Here is a 13,925-nt window from a genome sequence, read left to right on the forward strand (position 1 = left end):
CCTTCAGCATCACTACATCATACACACTTTTCACCGCGATAGAGATCGAATCGATAATTTTATAATAAATAGAGGAGCTTATCCCAGTTCCAAGTTCCATAAGGCCACAAAACTTATTAATACCACTCAATCCAACACCAATCAAACGCATAATATACACTAGACGACGATTAATTTCGTATCCAGTAGAAATCATGTGACACGAATTAATGTACCTTTCGCCACACTCACATGTAACACAAACTTTAAAACCGAGTCCTCGCTGTCCATACTTTGTAAAAGAAATATCTTTATCACAAGTTTTACACTTTAAATACTCTTGCAACGTAGAGAAAACCAGGAAAAACTGTATAATACTGTATCCCGACGTTTGATCCACGTGTACGTCGAAACTGGTATCTTCCGATTGTTGTAACTTCGACGCAGATGCACTAGCATAACTTGTATTTGCCTCGTGGTCATGTGGAAGCACTCCATGAAATTTCCGCTTTTTCGGCTTCGAACCTGGACGTCTCCACTTGGCAGTTTGATTTACACTTTTCTCGTCCATTTCGGTAATCACGAGCACAGATACTGACGGTTGAAAATTTCAAACACGACTAATATAGGGAGAAATTCTAATGGAACGGTATCCTTCGAGAATAACCTATCATAAATGAAAATTTTCAGTATGGATAGTATATTATAATATTGTACATTTGTCAGTATACCTGAAAAAGGTTGCAGCTGCTAATGAATACAAAGGCAGGTAGGCCGTACCGCTCCGAGCGGTCTTATCAGGTCTATATCAGGTCCGCATATTAGCGTGCTCAGGTAGCTACGTAAACGTCGTCCAAAAGTACAGTTAGACTGCTCGGATCTTTATAAATTTTCAGTATGATACTTTTCAATATGTATACTTTCGAAAAATACAAAAAAAAAAAATTCGATTTTTTCAAAATTCTAAAGAGGGTAGACCCCTTAAAGCAAAAGAAAAGTCTAAAGAAATACACGATAAAAATGTTAAACTTGTAATTTTTAAAGCAGGAGAAAACGTTTTCCTTTTGAAAGGGCCCAAACCCAATAAATTTGGTGACCATTATGATGGGCCATATAAAATTCTAGAGGTTTTTCCTAATGGAAGCGTAAGAATAAAAATAGGGAGTAAGACTAAAGTTGTACATCCGAATCGTCTGAAGAAAACAACTATTGAAGTTTCAACTCCCAAAAAGAAACGAACTAAAGTCGCGGACCCAGATCCCGACTTTAGACCTTAATTAATTATTTATGTTTCAGATATGAATATTCAACTCCTTATTGTCATAGATATGTATTGGGGCTGTTCCGAAGCCATAATTGGGTATGATTGTGGTAGTAAGATTCTAAATATGTGTTTAGTTTCGAGCTTATACCGGAGCTTTCCTTCAACTTGGGAAAGAGTTCTTACGTATATTAGGTAATTGGGTGGTCTTGATAAAGACCTTTGAGAGTTTTCTGATTTGGTCTTGACAAAGACCTTTGGTTGTTAGTTGACTGTGAGGTAACGTTTGAGCCAGCAAACTACTGAGATTCGGCAAGATAGACTGGAGATGACTTGTCAGTCACTCGTGCTCAACTAAGGGTTGAGATGTCGTTTGAGACAGCAAACTACTGAATATGGCTTAAGAAACCAGTGATGACTTGTAAGTCACTCATAAAGTTCTGAGAAGAACTGTTCAGACTATAGCTTTGAGAAGAGCTGTTGTAACTGTAGCTCTCAAAAGAGCTGTTGAGCTAATACTAGTTGAAGTAAGCTTTGCGCGCTTACTGATGACGTGTTCACCGTTGAAAACTGGCTCGGCTCAGCCGAGATGTTCCGAGTTGGCTTGGTAGAGATGTAGAGTAGTAGACAGACAAGCCTTGCGCGCTTGCTATCCGAAAAACTGCACTATAGTTTGTAAACCTTGCTCGTTTACTTGAATTGTCTCTTCTTCTTCTTCGCTCGATCGGTAGAAGTGGACTGTGTTGGCAGCAGTTGCAGTTCAAAGAATCTTTATTGATATATTTACAGTTACAAGTTTTGTTTACAATATTGTTGCTTATAATTCCTGTCTTAATGGACTCTACTTATATTAAAATTTACATTACATATATTTGTGAAGAGTATGTTATTTTTTTTTTTATTTAATATTTATTTTATTTTTAGGAAAAATGTTATCAAAACCTAAATTAATCATCGTTTATTGCCTTACTTACTAGTTAACAAGGCCTTACTTACTAAATAAACTATATATATAAATAATAGTAGCCCTTTGACTTATTTCTTTTTAATTATCATTTGATGAGGAACTTTATATTTGTTCCATGGGTTATATTCAATATTACATATATTACTTAGAATTTCTAGTGTGTTAAGTTTATTTTCATAGAATTTAATAGTATGATTTTTTATTATTTCTTTAATCGTAGGCATGTTTAATTCTTTATGTAGATCTGTTATTTTTGTTCTAGGTTTTGCATTATTTATCATTTTTAAACATTTATTTTGTATACATTGTAGCTTATTGTAGTGATTTTTACATATGTTACTCCAAATGGGGCAAGCATATAATAATATTGGTCTCATACACATTTTATAGATAATAAGTTTATTTTTTAGCGTGACCTTACTATTTCTGTTAATTAAAGTATATAGCATGGATATTGCTTTGTTTGCCTTATTGATTATTGCTTGTATGTGTGCTTTGTAATTTAATTTGACATCCAGAATAAGTCCTAAATTTTTCGCCTCGTTTACCAGACTAAGTTCATTGTTATAGAATTTAAGTGTGTTTTTGGGATGTTTTTGTTTATATGTAAATATTTGAATTTCTGTTTTAGCTGCGTTAATTTTTATTTTCCATTTAATGAAGTATTTTTCGAGTATATTTATATGTGTTTGAAAATTTTGAAGGATTACATCTTTGCACCAAGAGGATGAAAGAATTCCTGTGTCATCGGCAAATAGAGCGATAACATTCTTGGTATATTTCGGGATGTCATTAATATATAACAAAAATAAAACCGGGCCCAGTATAGAGCCTTGGGGCACTCCGGCTGCTATGTTACATGTTTTGCTTAGAGAATTATTGATTTTGACTGCAAAGGTTCGACCCTTGAGATAGTTATCAACGAACCGAACAATGTAGTTTGGTATATTAAGATTAATCATTTTGTATATTAGACCTCGGTGCCAGACCGTGTCAAAGGCTTTTTCAATATCTAAAAGTAATAAACCTGTACTTTTATTTTTATTGAAGTTAGAACTAATATAATCAGTAACTCTTGCGAGTTGTTGAACCGTACTATGTTGTGCTCTGAACCCAAATTGTTCGGCAATTAGAATATTATTTTTATCTGTAAATATTTTAAGTCGGCTGTTGATAATTATCTCTAGGATTTTACCCATTGTACATAGTAAACTTATTGGTCTATAATTCTTGGGATTAGTTTTATCTTTGCCTGGTTTTGGAAATGGCAATATTATAGCATGTTTCCAAGCGTGCGGAAAATACGAATATGTAAGGCACGCCGTAAAAATATAAGCTAATTGTACTATTAATTTTTTAGGTAGTTGTTTTAGGACTATATTTTGTATTTTGTCGTGGCCTGCGGCTTTTTTTGATTTTGTTGTCTTAATGGCTTTCATGACTTCTGATGGAGAGACAGTTGGGACGGCATTTCTATCTAGATTATCACTTATTAAATGAAAATACTTAGTGTTTACTTCGTTTATCGTTTCTTGATCACTAGAGTTATTTGTTATTTTATGGATGGTTTCAAAATTATTAGCTATAGCATCTGTCTGTTCTGTTTTGTTAAAAATTGGACCAGTATCTGTGTTAAGAGTGGGAATACTATTATTTGATTTTTTAGACATTTTTACCGCGTTCCAGAGTGAATTATTTTTAATATTTAAGCTTTTCAGCTTGTTAGTTATAATATTATCATTGTGTAAGGTTATTTCTGTTTTAATTTGGGATATTAGTTTAGTGTAAATGTTTTTATGTAGAGCAAGACGTGTTCGCTGATATTTCCGTCTGTAATAGTTTTTAATCTTAATTAAATCCAGGATTTTGGTTGGTAGTGTATTATTTTTCTCAGATATTTTAACACACGGGACTGATTTGTTGATTGCCTTATTTATAGTATTAGTTACATTTTGTACTTCATTATTTATATCTAATTTTGACTGTATTTTTGAGTTAATGTTAATGTTATTATTTATTATCTTGCGGAATTGTTCCCAGTTAGCTTTATTGTAATTAAGGAATTCTATGTCTTCAGGAATATACTGTGCATCGTTCAAGACTAGTTGAACAGGCATATGATCGGAGTCAAGGTCATGGAGGACGCATGGCTTACTAATTTTTGATATATTTTTGATCAAGGTAATATCTACTATTGATGGCATTGTATTGTTGACTGGGTATAGCGTGTAATTGTCTGGATAGATTATGTTTATTATATTTCTTTGAAGAAAATTAAATACTAATGTTCCATTTTTGTTGGATCTTTTGCAATGCCATATGGCATGTTTAGCATTCAAGTCTCCAATCAAGATTACTTTGTTGTTTAGATTAAATATGTAATTAAGATCTGTTAAATTGATGGTATTTTGGGGTGGATTATAACACGAAACAAGCAAGATGTTACCCGGGATTTTTAGTGCGTGAGCTTCTAGTGAAGTTGTTTTTAATTGTACCTCATAGTGAGGAATGTTATTTTTAATCAGCAAAGCCACTCCCCCTCCATGAGTGTCTCCAATACGATCTTTACGATAACACTTATATCCTTGAACAAGGAATTTATTTTTGTTTATTAGTTTTGTTTCATTAATCATTAAAATATCGACTTTATATTTTTCTAGGAAATATGGAATGGTATGTATCTTATTACTAATGCCATTGGCATTCCAATGTACGATATTTAATGACTTTTTGTTATTATAACTATCCATTCTTAGTAAATTCAGAGATTATTAAGAGTCTGGAAATATCGTCTTTGCAATTAGCTAGTTTAGATGTTAGTTCTTTGGCTAAAAACGTTAATCTTTTAAAATCACAAATAGTATTAAGTTTTTGTACATTTGATATCAGTTCATTAAATTCTATGACTTTACTTATATTAATATTATTGTTTGTTACTTGTTGGTTTGGATTATGAGGCGTCGTGGTTCGTTGCTGGTGAACCTCCATGGTCTGGTGTTGAGTGGGACTCGGAGCCATGGGCCATGCAGGATTAAGTTGATGTGTTGATGATGTGTCGCTCTGATTGCTTGTGCTAGTTTTGATCCTTGAGCCAGTTGATAGCCTTACCCCAGTCGGCAACCTTGGAAATTCCAGTTGATTAATTGAGAATTGATTTATGGTTTTTACTTTTTTGGAGCGGTTGTTCTCGATTTTTTCACAGTGTTTTAGATAGGCAGTACATTGACGATAACTGGCAGGGTGGTTACCGTTGCAATTTATACACTTTGGTTGAGCTTGTTGGTCCTTGTCGCAATTTACAGTAAGATGATTATTGGCGCATTTAACACATTTTGGTTCGTTTGTGCAGTTTATTTGCCCGTGACCAAATTGTTGGCATCTGAAGCATTGTGTAATTTTTCTTGTATTGCGATATTTTTCCCAGTTAACTTTAAAGTAGAATAAGGATTTCACTTTGTAGATTTTAATCATATCTTCGGGTTGTGCTAGTGTTACCATGTAAACTGGTACCGTGTTTATTTTTTTTTCAGTATTTTTTGTCTTCATTGCAGTTATCCTTTTGGTGATTATTTGGTGCTTAAGCAGCTCTTGGGCAATATCTTCAACATTCTTGTTGGGCAGTCCTCTCAGTACCACGTGTTTTGGTTTATCTTCATGTAGTGTGTATGTGTGGTACTTAACCTCGAGGAGAGTAAATAAATCTTTGACCTGTTGGTAATCTTTTTTAGTGTTTGTAAATACACTCACTGATTCACGTGAAACTTTAAAAAATACTTGCTCTTCACAGTCTTTTTTAACTTGCTCAAAGAATTTGTCAAAGTTTTCTATACTTTGATTAATGATTATTGGTGGTATTTTAGTAGCTCTTTTCTGGAAAACATGTTCTTCCGTGGAAACTGGTGTCGTCGCTTCTTTTTGTTTTTCATGATTATTTGTCGTAGTTCTGGATCTTTTACGTGGGTTTGAGGTGTGCCACGCTTCTTCTTCCGACGACTTTAAGTCACTTGGTGTATTCATTTTATTCTTTAATTACTTAGCATTATGATTACTATTAATAATTTCAACTTTTAAAAATTTTATAACACTCATAAAGTGTAGATTTATACGTATATTATAATTAACAGCAATCACGATTTCCTGATTTGATCAGTTAGTCTACTGTAATCACTGTATATGTTGAATTCTGTGTTGGCAGCTCGAGTAGCTGCTACTTTTAAAGGTGTCAAGCCGGTAGAAAGGGCAGAGAGGTCAGTAGCCAATGAGAATTAGGGTCTAGTCCCCTCCACCGCGCAGCTGTAGTGGGGACTGGCTACTCCAAGAGATTGGCCCGCTACCTTCCACTCACTGAGGTGGGAGAGTTGGAGCTTGCGGCTCAATAGAAATCGCTTATTTGTCCCCACCAACAGTAATATACTTTTTGAATTTGTCCTAAGTGATCGTTATTTTGAACATTCTCCCCCCCCCCCCAAATTCAGTGGAATTTTCAATCTGTTTGTTCCTGATGAGGAGCCAATGGAAGGAGAGCTAACTTGACAATTGGTCTGGTAAGAGTTGTTGCAGCAGTCTTAAGAGTGACTATTCGAGTAAGTTCATCTTTTCCGGGGTGAGGTTGGATTACTCTTGCGAGAGGCCATTTTGACGGGGGAAGTCTTTCGTCTGTTATTAGTACCAGAGATCCTAGTTTGACATCGTCTTGTTGGTTGCGCCACTTTGAGATAGACTGATGTGCAGATAAGCATTCCGCTGACCAACGATTCCAAAATTGTTGAAATCGTTCCTGAATCCGTTGGAAATGAGATAGTCTGGACTCTTTTAGGGAAGTTAGAGATGGTTCAGGTATTGAGTTGAGCGCAGCTCCTCGGATGAAATGGCCTGGAGTTAGGGCTGAGAGGTCCTCTGGATCATCTGATAGAGCACTGAGAGGTCTTGAATTGAGTAATGCTTCAACTTGTGCTAGAAGAGTGGAAAAATCTTCAAATGTGAAGCTGGTTTCAGAGATTGACGATTGGAGATGACGTTTGACAGATTTTACTGCAGCTTCCCATTTTCCTCCCATGTGCGGTGCTCCTGGGGGATTGAATTTCCAATTGGTACCATCATTGGTTAGTAGGCGTTGGAGCTCTTGTGATTTCGACGTAGCCTGGGAGAAGAGACGTTTCAACTCATTGTCAGCTCCTTTGAAATTGGTTCCACAATCGCTATGTAATGTTTGGCAGATTCCTCGTCGACTAGTGAATCTTCGAAATGTGTTCAAAAAATCTTCGGTTGAGTAGTCTGAGACTGCTTCAAGATGAATTGCTGACGTTGAAAAACAGACGAAGACTGCTATCCACCCTTTAAACTTTTTTGCACCTCTTCCCTGAAATGTTTTTAGAGTTATGGGTCCAGCGTAGTCCACACCAGTGGTTTCAAAGACTGGTGATGGAGTGACTCGAGATGTTGGAAGAGGGGCCATGAGTTGCTGAACTCTGACTGCTCGAGTTCGAGCACATGTTAAGCAATGATGGATATAGGATTTTATAGGGGCTCTGCCGCCCAGAATCCAACACTGACGTCGTAGATACGATAAGGTGAGTTGTGTTCCACCATGAAGGGTTCGAGTATGAGCATCAGCGATGAGAAGTTCTGACAGTTTACATTTACTCGGAAGTATTGGTGGGTGCTTGCTTTCTGAATCAAGTTGAGAGTTCTGAAGACGTCCTCCGACTCGAAGTATGCCTTGATGATCTAATCTTGCAGTTAGTCTAGAGAGGGCATGAGACTTCGCTAGTGGTTTCCCTGACAAGATGGTGCTGATTTCTGATGAGAAGTATGCTTGCTGAGTTGCTTTTATCCAGAAGAGTTTTGCTTTTTCTAAATCTGCAGGTCCAATTGGAGATGTTGATACGTTCGAGTTGGGGATCTGTTTAAAACATGAGATGGCTTGCTGACATAGTGCTGTTATTCGTAATAATTTTTTAAGATCCTTGTGAAAGGTTTTTACACATGGAAGATCAATAAGATCCCAGATTGTTGGTTGTATTACTGTTGTTAAAGAGATGCCAGGTCGTTCCTCGAGATCTTCTGTTGGAGATGGAGCTACTGAGATTGGCCAATATTCAGGAGATTGAGCTAACCAAGGTGGTCCTGTCCACCAGAGATGATGCTGACTTAGTTGAGAAGCGTTTAGACCTCTTGAAGCACAGTCTGCTGGATTAAGCTTTCCTGACGTGTATCTCCAAATTGCATTTGGAATTGTCTGATGAATAGTTGAGACTCTGTTTCCAACGTATTCTTTCCATTTCATAGGGTTATTTTTGACCCATGCAAGTGTTTTTGAAGAATCGGTCCATAGAAATACTGGGACATCTTGGAGTTCCAACGTAACTTGTGTATGCTTTATGAGTTGGGCGAGAAGTACAGCTGCGGAAAGTTCTAGTCGTGGGATAGTTAGACGCTTAATTGGAGCGACCCTCGTCTTTGAGCAGATGAGGGTGACCTTTGACTGTCCGGCATTATCAGTTACTCTGAGGTAGACAACTGCTGCCATTGCTAGCTGAGATGCATCGGAGAATCCATGTAGTTGGACGGAGTACGAATTAGATTGCAGCTGAATCCATCTGGGTATTTGAAGTTCAGTTAGTTTCAAGATGTCTTGTCGGAACTTGGTCCATTGATGCATTGTATCAGGGCAGAGTTGATCATCCCAGTCTAGCTTCTCAAGCCAAAGTTGCTGGAGCAGAATCTTTGCTCGAATTACTACTGGTGAGATGAGTCCTAGTGGATCAAAGAGCTGAGCTATTTCAGAGATGATGCTGACTTAGTTGAGAAGCGTTTAGACCTCTTGAAGCACAGTCTGCTGGATTAAGCTTTCCTGACGTGTATCTCCAAATTGCATTTGGAATCGACCTCTTAGTTATCGCGTCCTTTTCTGAGATGGTACCTTGGAATGTAAACTGATCTTGAGAGGACGACCACGAGATGCCAAGTACTTTTGATAATGACTCATCGAATATATGAACCGTTGACTCGTCTTTTAATTGAGATGCTGATGGGATGATGAATTCTTGATTATTGCTTTTCCACTTATCTAATGGTAGGCATGCTGAAGCGCACATATTGTTGAGCTGCTGAGCGATTTCATTGAGAAATTCGATCGTGTCAGCTCCACCAGAGATGTCATCTACATAGCTTCCTTTTAGGATAGCATTTACTGCAAGTGGATAATTCTCTTGTTCGTCGTCAACTAGTTGCTTGAGAGTTCTACAGGCAAGATACTGTTACGTCCCGGTTACCTCACGGGTTTGTAAGTAACCAATAGAACAACTAGAGCTGGAGATAAAGATGTTACGACCTCCAGAGTCGTAAGTAGAGGTTCTCGAATTAACTCTGAAATGACTAACTTCGGTGAATTTAATTAACAAATGAATTTATTTAACTATTTAAAATACACTTTGAATTTATATGATTTGACAACTGCCGTAAAGTACGTAATGGTATTTCGTAATTGGAATTAATAGTCTCACGACGAGTGTTAACTATGAAGAGTCTTAAGTTCGTAACTTTAAGATCAAGAAGAGCCTTAGAAGAAGAGAGCCTCCGAACTACCCGTGCACCCTGCTTATATCTCCTCGTCCAAGGGCCGCGCCCTAGGAGGAGTAGGGTTGCGTATCGGGCCCCGAATGTCCTGTTGTCCTGAGTTGATGCGCGTGGCATTTCCGAGGTCCACTTGGGTGACCCGCGCTGACTCAACTCCAAAGTCCAGGACACGCAAGCGTTCGTTATCGTTTGTTTATTTAGAACATTCCTCGAATGTTCTCGAATATACCTTTGTACTCAACGCTAGTTGTCTTACAATGAGTCATATTTGTCTATCTAGATTTTCCATTAACATTCTTCGAGAGAAAATGTTAATGTAAACTTAAAAATATTCTGTTTACTCAGGTGTTGGCTGTGTTTCACTTTTTCTTATCATTTTCTATTTCTAATATTTTATGTTTAATATTTAACATTTGGAATTCTTTACTTATCATTTTACATTATTATTTATGAAAATTGAATATTCACGGAATTATTGTATAATTATTAGAGTTTTAAATTAGCGCGCGAGTTCGCTATCAGAGACATCTGCGAATGCAGGTGGGGACGTAACAATACGGTGCTGATCGAGTCCCATACGTAACAGTTGTCAGTTGGTATGCTTGTACGTTATGCTGCTTGTTTATCCAAAGAATTCATTGCAAGTCCCAGTCTTTCTGATGGACTTGAATTTGCCGAAACATCTTTACAATGTCTGTCATAAAGATGTATTTATAGCGTCTGATCCATAACAATACATCGATGATGTCTCGTTGAGTTTTTGGGCCTGTGTGTTGAATGTCATTGAGAGAGACTTGAGAAGTGGTCTTGCACGACCCGTTAAACACGACTCTAAGCTTTGTTGAGATGCTCTGTTCTTTGAGAACTCCATGATGAGGTAGATAGTAAGAATACTGAGGTTCAGGGGCGTCCTTTGGAACTGCTACCATGTGGCCTAAAGTTTCATACTCCTGTATGAAATCCAGGTACCGTTGTTTGAGAAGTTCGTCTGAATCCAGACGTTTGAGAAGCCGTTTCAGACATCTGTAAGCTGTTGCTCTGGAATCTCCTAACTGCGAGATTTCAGCTAACAATGGTATTCGCACCACGTAGCAACCTTCTTGGTTTCGTGAAAGTGTGCTAGCGTAATAGTCCTCACACTGAGCCTCTGCTAAACTAAGAGATGACTTTGTTTGTTCTGGGACCTCTTCCTGAACCCAGAACCTTGTGAGGGAGTCTTGAAGCTCATTGTTTGTCACAGTATGAAGCGACCTGAGAGGGCGACTTTGTGCTTGAGACGACGCTGGTCCAAGAAAGGCCCATCCAAAGATTGTGTGAATAGCTAATGGTTCATCTGATTGCCCTTTGATTATAGGAGATGGTTCTAATATTTGATTAAGCGTATCCGCTCCTATGAGGATTTCAATGTGTCCGGGCTTCAAGAAGTCTGGATCTGCTCTTTCTAAAGTGTTCAGATGAGACCAATGTTTTGTCGAAAACTATCCAATGCGGATAGCTCCCGTAATTAATTTTAAAAATGTGATGAAATTAGGATTAGGAAGTTAAATAAAAATACTTGGATTTTTTGGGGAACAATTTAGATGATTTATTTGTCCCCAAAGGAGGAAAACCCAGCTAGGCTGAGAAAAAACCTCCTTGATGAAAATTATACAAGTAAATTGTATGTGTGTAAGTGTGTATGTGTAACTTACGTTGCAATAACGTAATAGGGGTGAGCTCAGCCGCCGTAGAGAGAAATTTATCGTTAATTTAAATTTGTATTGTCCCAAGGTGGGAGCTGGTAATATTTAATTAATTAGATGAACTGTCTCAGGGTGAGAGCTAATAATGTTCAATTAATTAAATGAATTGTCTCAGTGTGAGAGCTTATAATATTCAATTAATAACAAGATGTTGGTCAATTGAATTTATTGTTTTTCGTGTAGAAAATAGTCAAATGATTTTGAATTTAGAATTGAACTATTGATGAATTTGATTAAGTAAAATTGTAATTAAATGTTGGTAATGAATTCAATATAATTTAATATTAATATCGCGCGTCAATAATGGATTGACTAAAGCAGCGTGGCTGATGCAATCCTTTGTTAATATGGCGCGCAATGGCAGCGTGGCGTCACTAATTAAATCTACCTTGATTTTATTTATTTTAATTCACTGAACTATTGAACTGATTTGAATGATTTGAGAATTTAATTGTTATTGAAATTGAAGTAATTATTTGTGTTTAATGAATAATTTAAGTATTTGAACAAATGTAAGATGCAAGTAAGAAATATCGGGATCGAGTGATACAGAGTAGTCGTACTAGTACAAGAGTCCAAGCACAACTGCTTATCGCCGACCACGTGAGCCGGCTTTTCTCCCGTTAACCAAGGCGCGCATGAGCGACGGCCATCGCGTGATACGATTATTCCCGAGTTGGAGCGATCAAGCCCGAAGGAGCAATTCCTCTTATAAATTTTTACTGGATCTCTTTTCTGGCGGTTAAACATACTCCCCCCGTTGCGAAGGTTGAGCAAGATGTTATGAATAGTGTTTACAATTAGTGACATTACATGATTATAATATTTTTATTTTACAGAATTTAAGAATTGATTGGTAAAGGACACAATAGAGTGATATTCCGTTTATATATGCCTTGAGCCGTTCGAATTGAAGCTACTCTTGTTATATTATCCTCTCCTGGATGAACGTCGATCACTACTCCCAGCTGCCACCGCATGCATGGTTGGTTTTTGTCCATTAGCAAGACAACTTGATTGATTTTAATATCTCCTCGATTGGAGTCCCATTTTTGCCTGGTCTGTAGTTCGTGAAGGTATTCCAAATACCAGCGTTTCCAGAAATCCTGTCGAGCCTTGACAATGAATTGCCATGAGCTTAGTCTATTATCTGGAACATCAGAAAAATCATTTTCAGGCAGCATTGTGAGAGGACGACCTATTAAATGTGTGCAGGAGTTAAAGCAATAGGATCATTAGGATCACTTGACAATGAACATAAAGGACGAGAATTTAATACAGATTCAATTCGTATGGCCAGAGAATTTAATTCTTCAAATGTTTAAAGTTGTTCTTTCACTACTCGTTTAAAATGATGTTTAAATGACTTGACTGCCGCCTCCCAGATACCACCGGAATGAGGAGATAGAAGTGGATTGAATTTCCAGATAATATTTTTATTTATAGCATAGTTGTTAACAATATCCTGATGGGATTTTGAGTTGAATAGTTGGTAAAGTTCTCTTAATTGATGATTTGCACCCACAAAATTGGTACTATTATCAGAATATACATGAGATGGAACCCCTCTTCTACCAATAAAACGTCCGAAAGCTCCTAAGAAACCTTCAGTAGTTAGGTCACTTGCGATATCTAAGTGTACGACCTTAGTAGCCATACAAACAAAAACACATCCATAGACCTTGACTTTAGTTCTGTTTCGAAATTTGCGTTCTTTGATAAAGAGAGGTCCGAAATAATCGATTCCCACGTGGGAAAGTGGTGGAGATTCTGAGACTCGAGAACTAGGCAAATTGGCGATTTTACTTTGTAGTAATATTGGTTGATGTCGAATGCATTTAACACAATGTCTAATGATTTTACGTACTTGATTTTTTCCGTCTAGCAGCCAAAATTTATGTCTGAGATTTAAAAGTGTACTCTGTATACCCGAATGGTACAAATTTTCATGGGTTTCCCTAATGATTAAATCAGTAACATAATGACGTGAAGGTCATAAAATAGGATGTTTTTTCGAAAAAGATATAGGAGCATGTTTCAAACGTCCTCCCACTCTCAATAGTCCGTTTGAATCGATAAATGGATTAAGACATCGCAATCGGAGGTTTTTAGTTTCTCCGGTTTCTTTAATTTGTTCGATTTCATCATGATATTGTTCGTTTTGAATCAGAGTTAAGATTTTTATTTCAGTTAATAATTTTTCTTCTACGCTTAAAGACTTGTGTTTGAATAGATTACCCTTTAACATTCGTAAACAATAGGAAAAGGAATTTATAAGTTTAGAATATGATGAAAATCGTTTAAACAAATTTTCAGTGGAAGCTAGTAAACAAGTAATTTTTCGAATACCGGGAAGTTCAGAAGGAACAGCCGGTTTTAAGTTAGGCCAATTAAGAGG

General features: G+C 36.9%; 1 protein-coding gene across 1 annotated transcript; it reads right to left on the reverse strand.

Annotated features, from left to right (window-relative positions):
- Window positions 1-6,690: 6,690 nt before the first annotated feature.
- On the reverse strand, window positions 6,691-8,868 carry LOC123263932. Its single transcript, XM_044726978.1, has one exon. The coding sequence runs from the start codon at window positions 8,866-8,868 to the stop codon at window positions 6,691-6,693; it is 2,178 nt and encodes a 725-aa protein (XP_044582913.1).
- Window positions 8,869-13,925: the final 5,057 nt, after the last annotated feature.

This window comes from Cotesia glomerata, linkage group LG4, assembly GCF_020080835.1.
Source record: "Cotesia glomerata isolate CgM1 linkage group LG4, MPM_Cglom_v2.3, whole genome shotgun sequence".
Lineage (NCBI taxonomy): Eukaryota > Metazoa > Arthropoda > Insecta > Hymenoptera > Braconidae > Cotesia > Cotesia glomerata.

Excerpts from the sequence above, each read along its gene's own strand:
- LOC123263932 (XM_044726978.1), bottom strand. The coding sequence starts at position 8,868 with ATGCATCAATGGACCAAGTTCCGACAAGACATCTTGAAACTAACTGAA.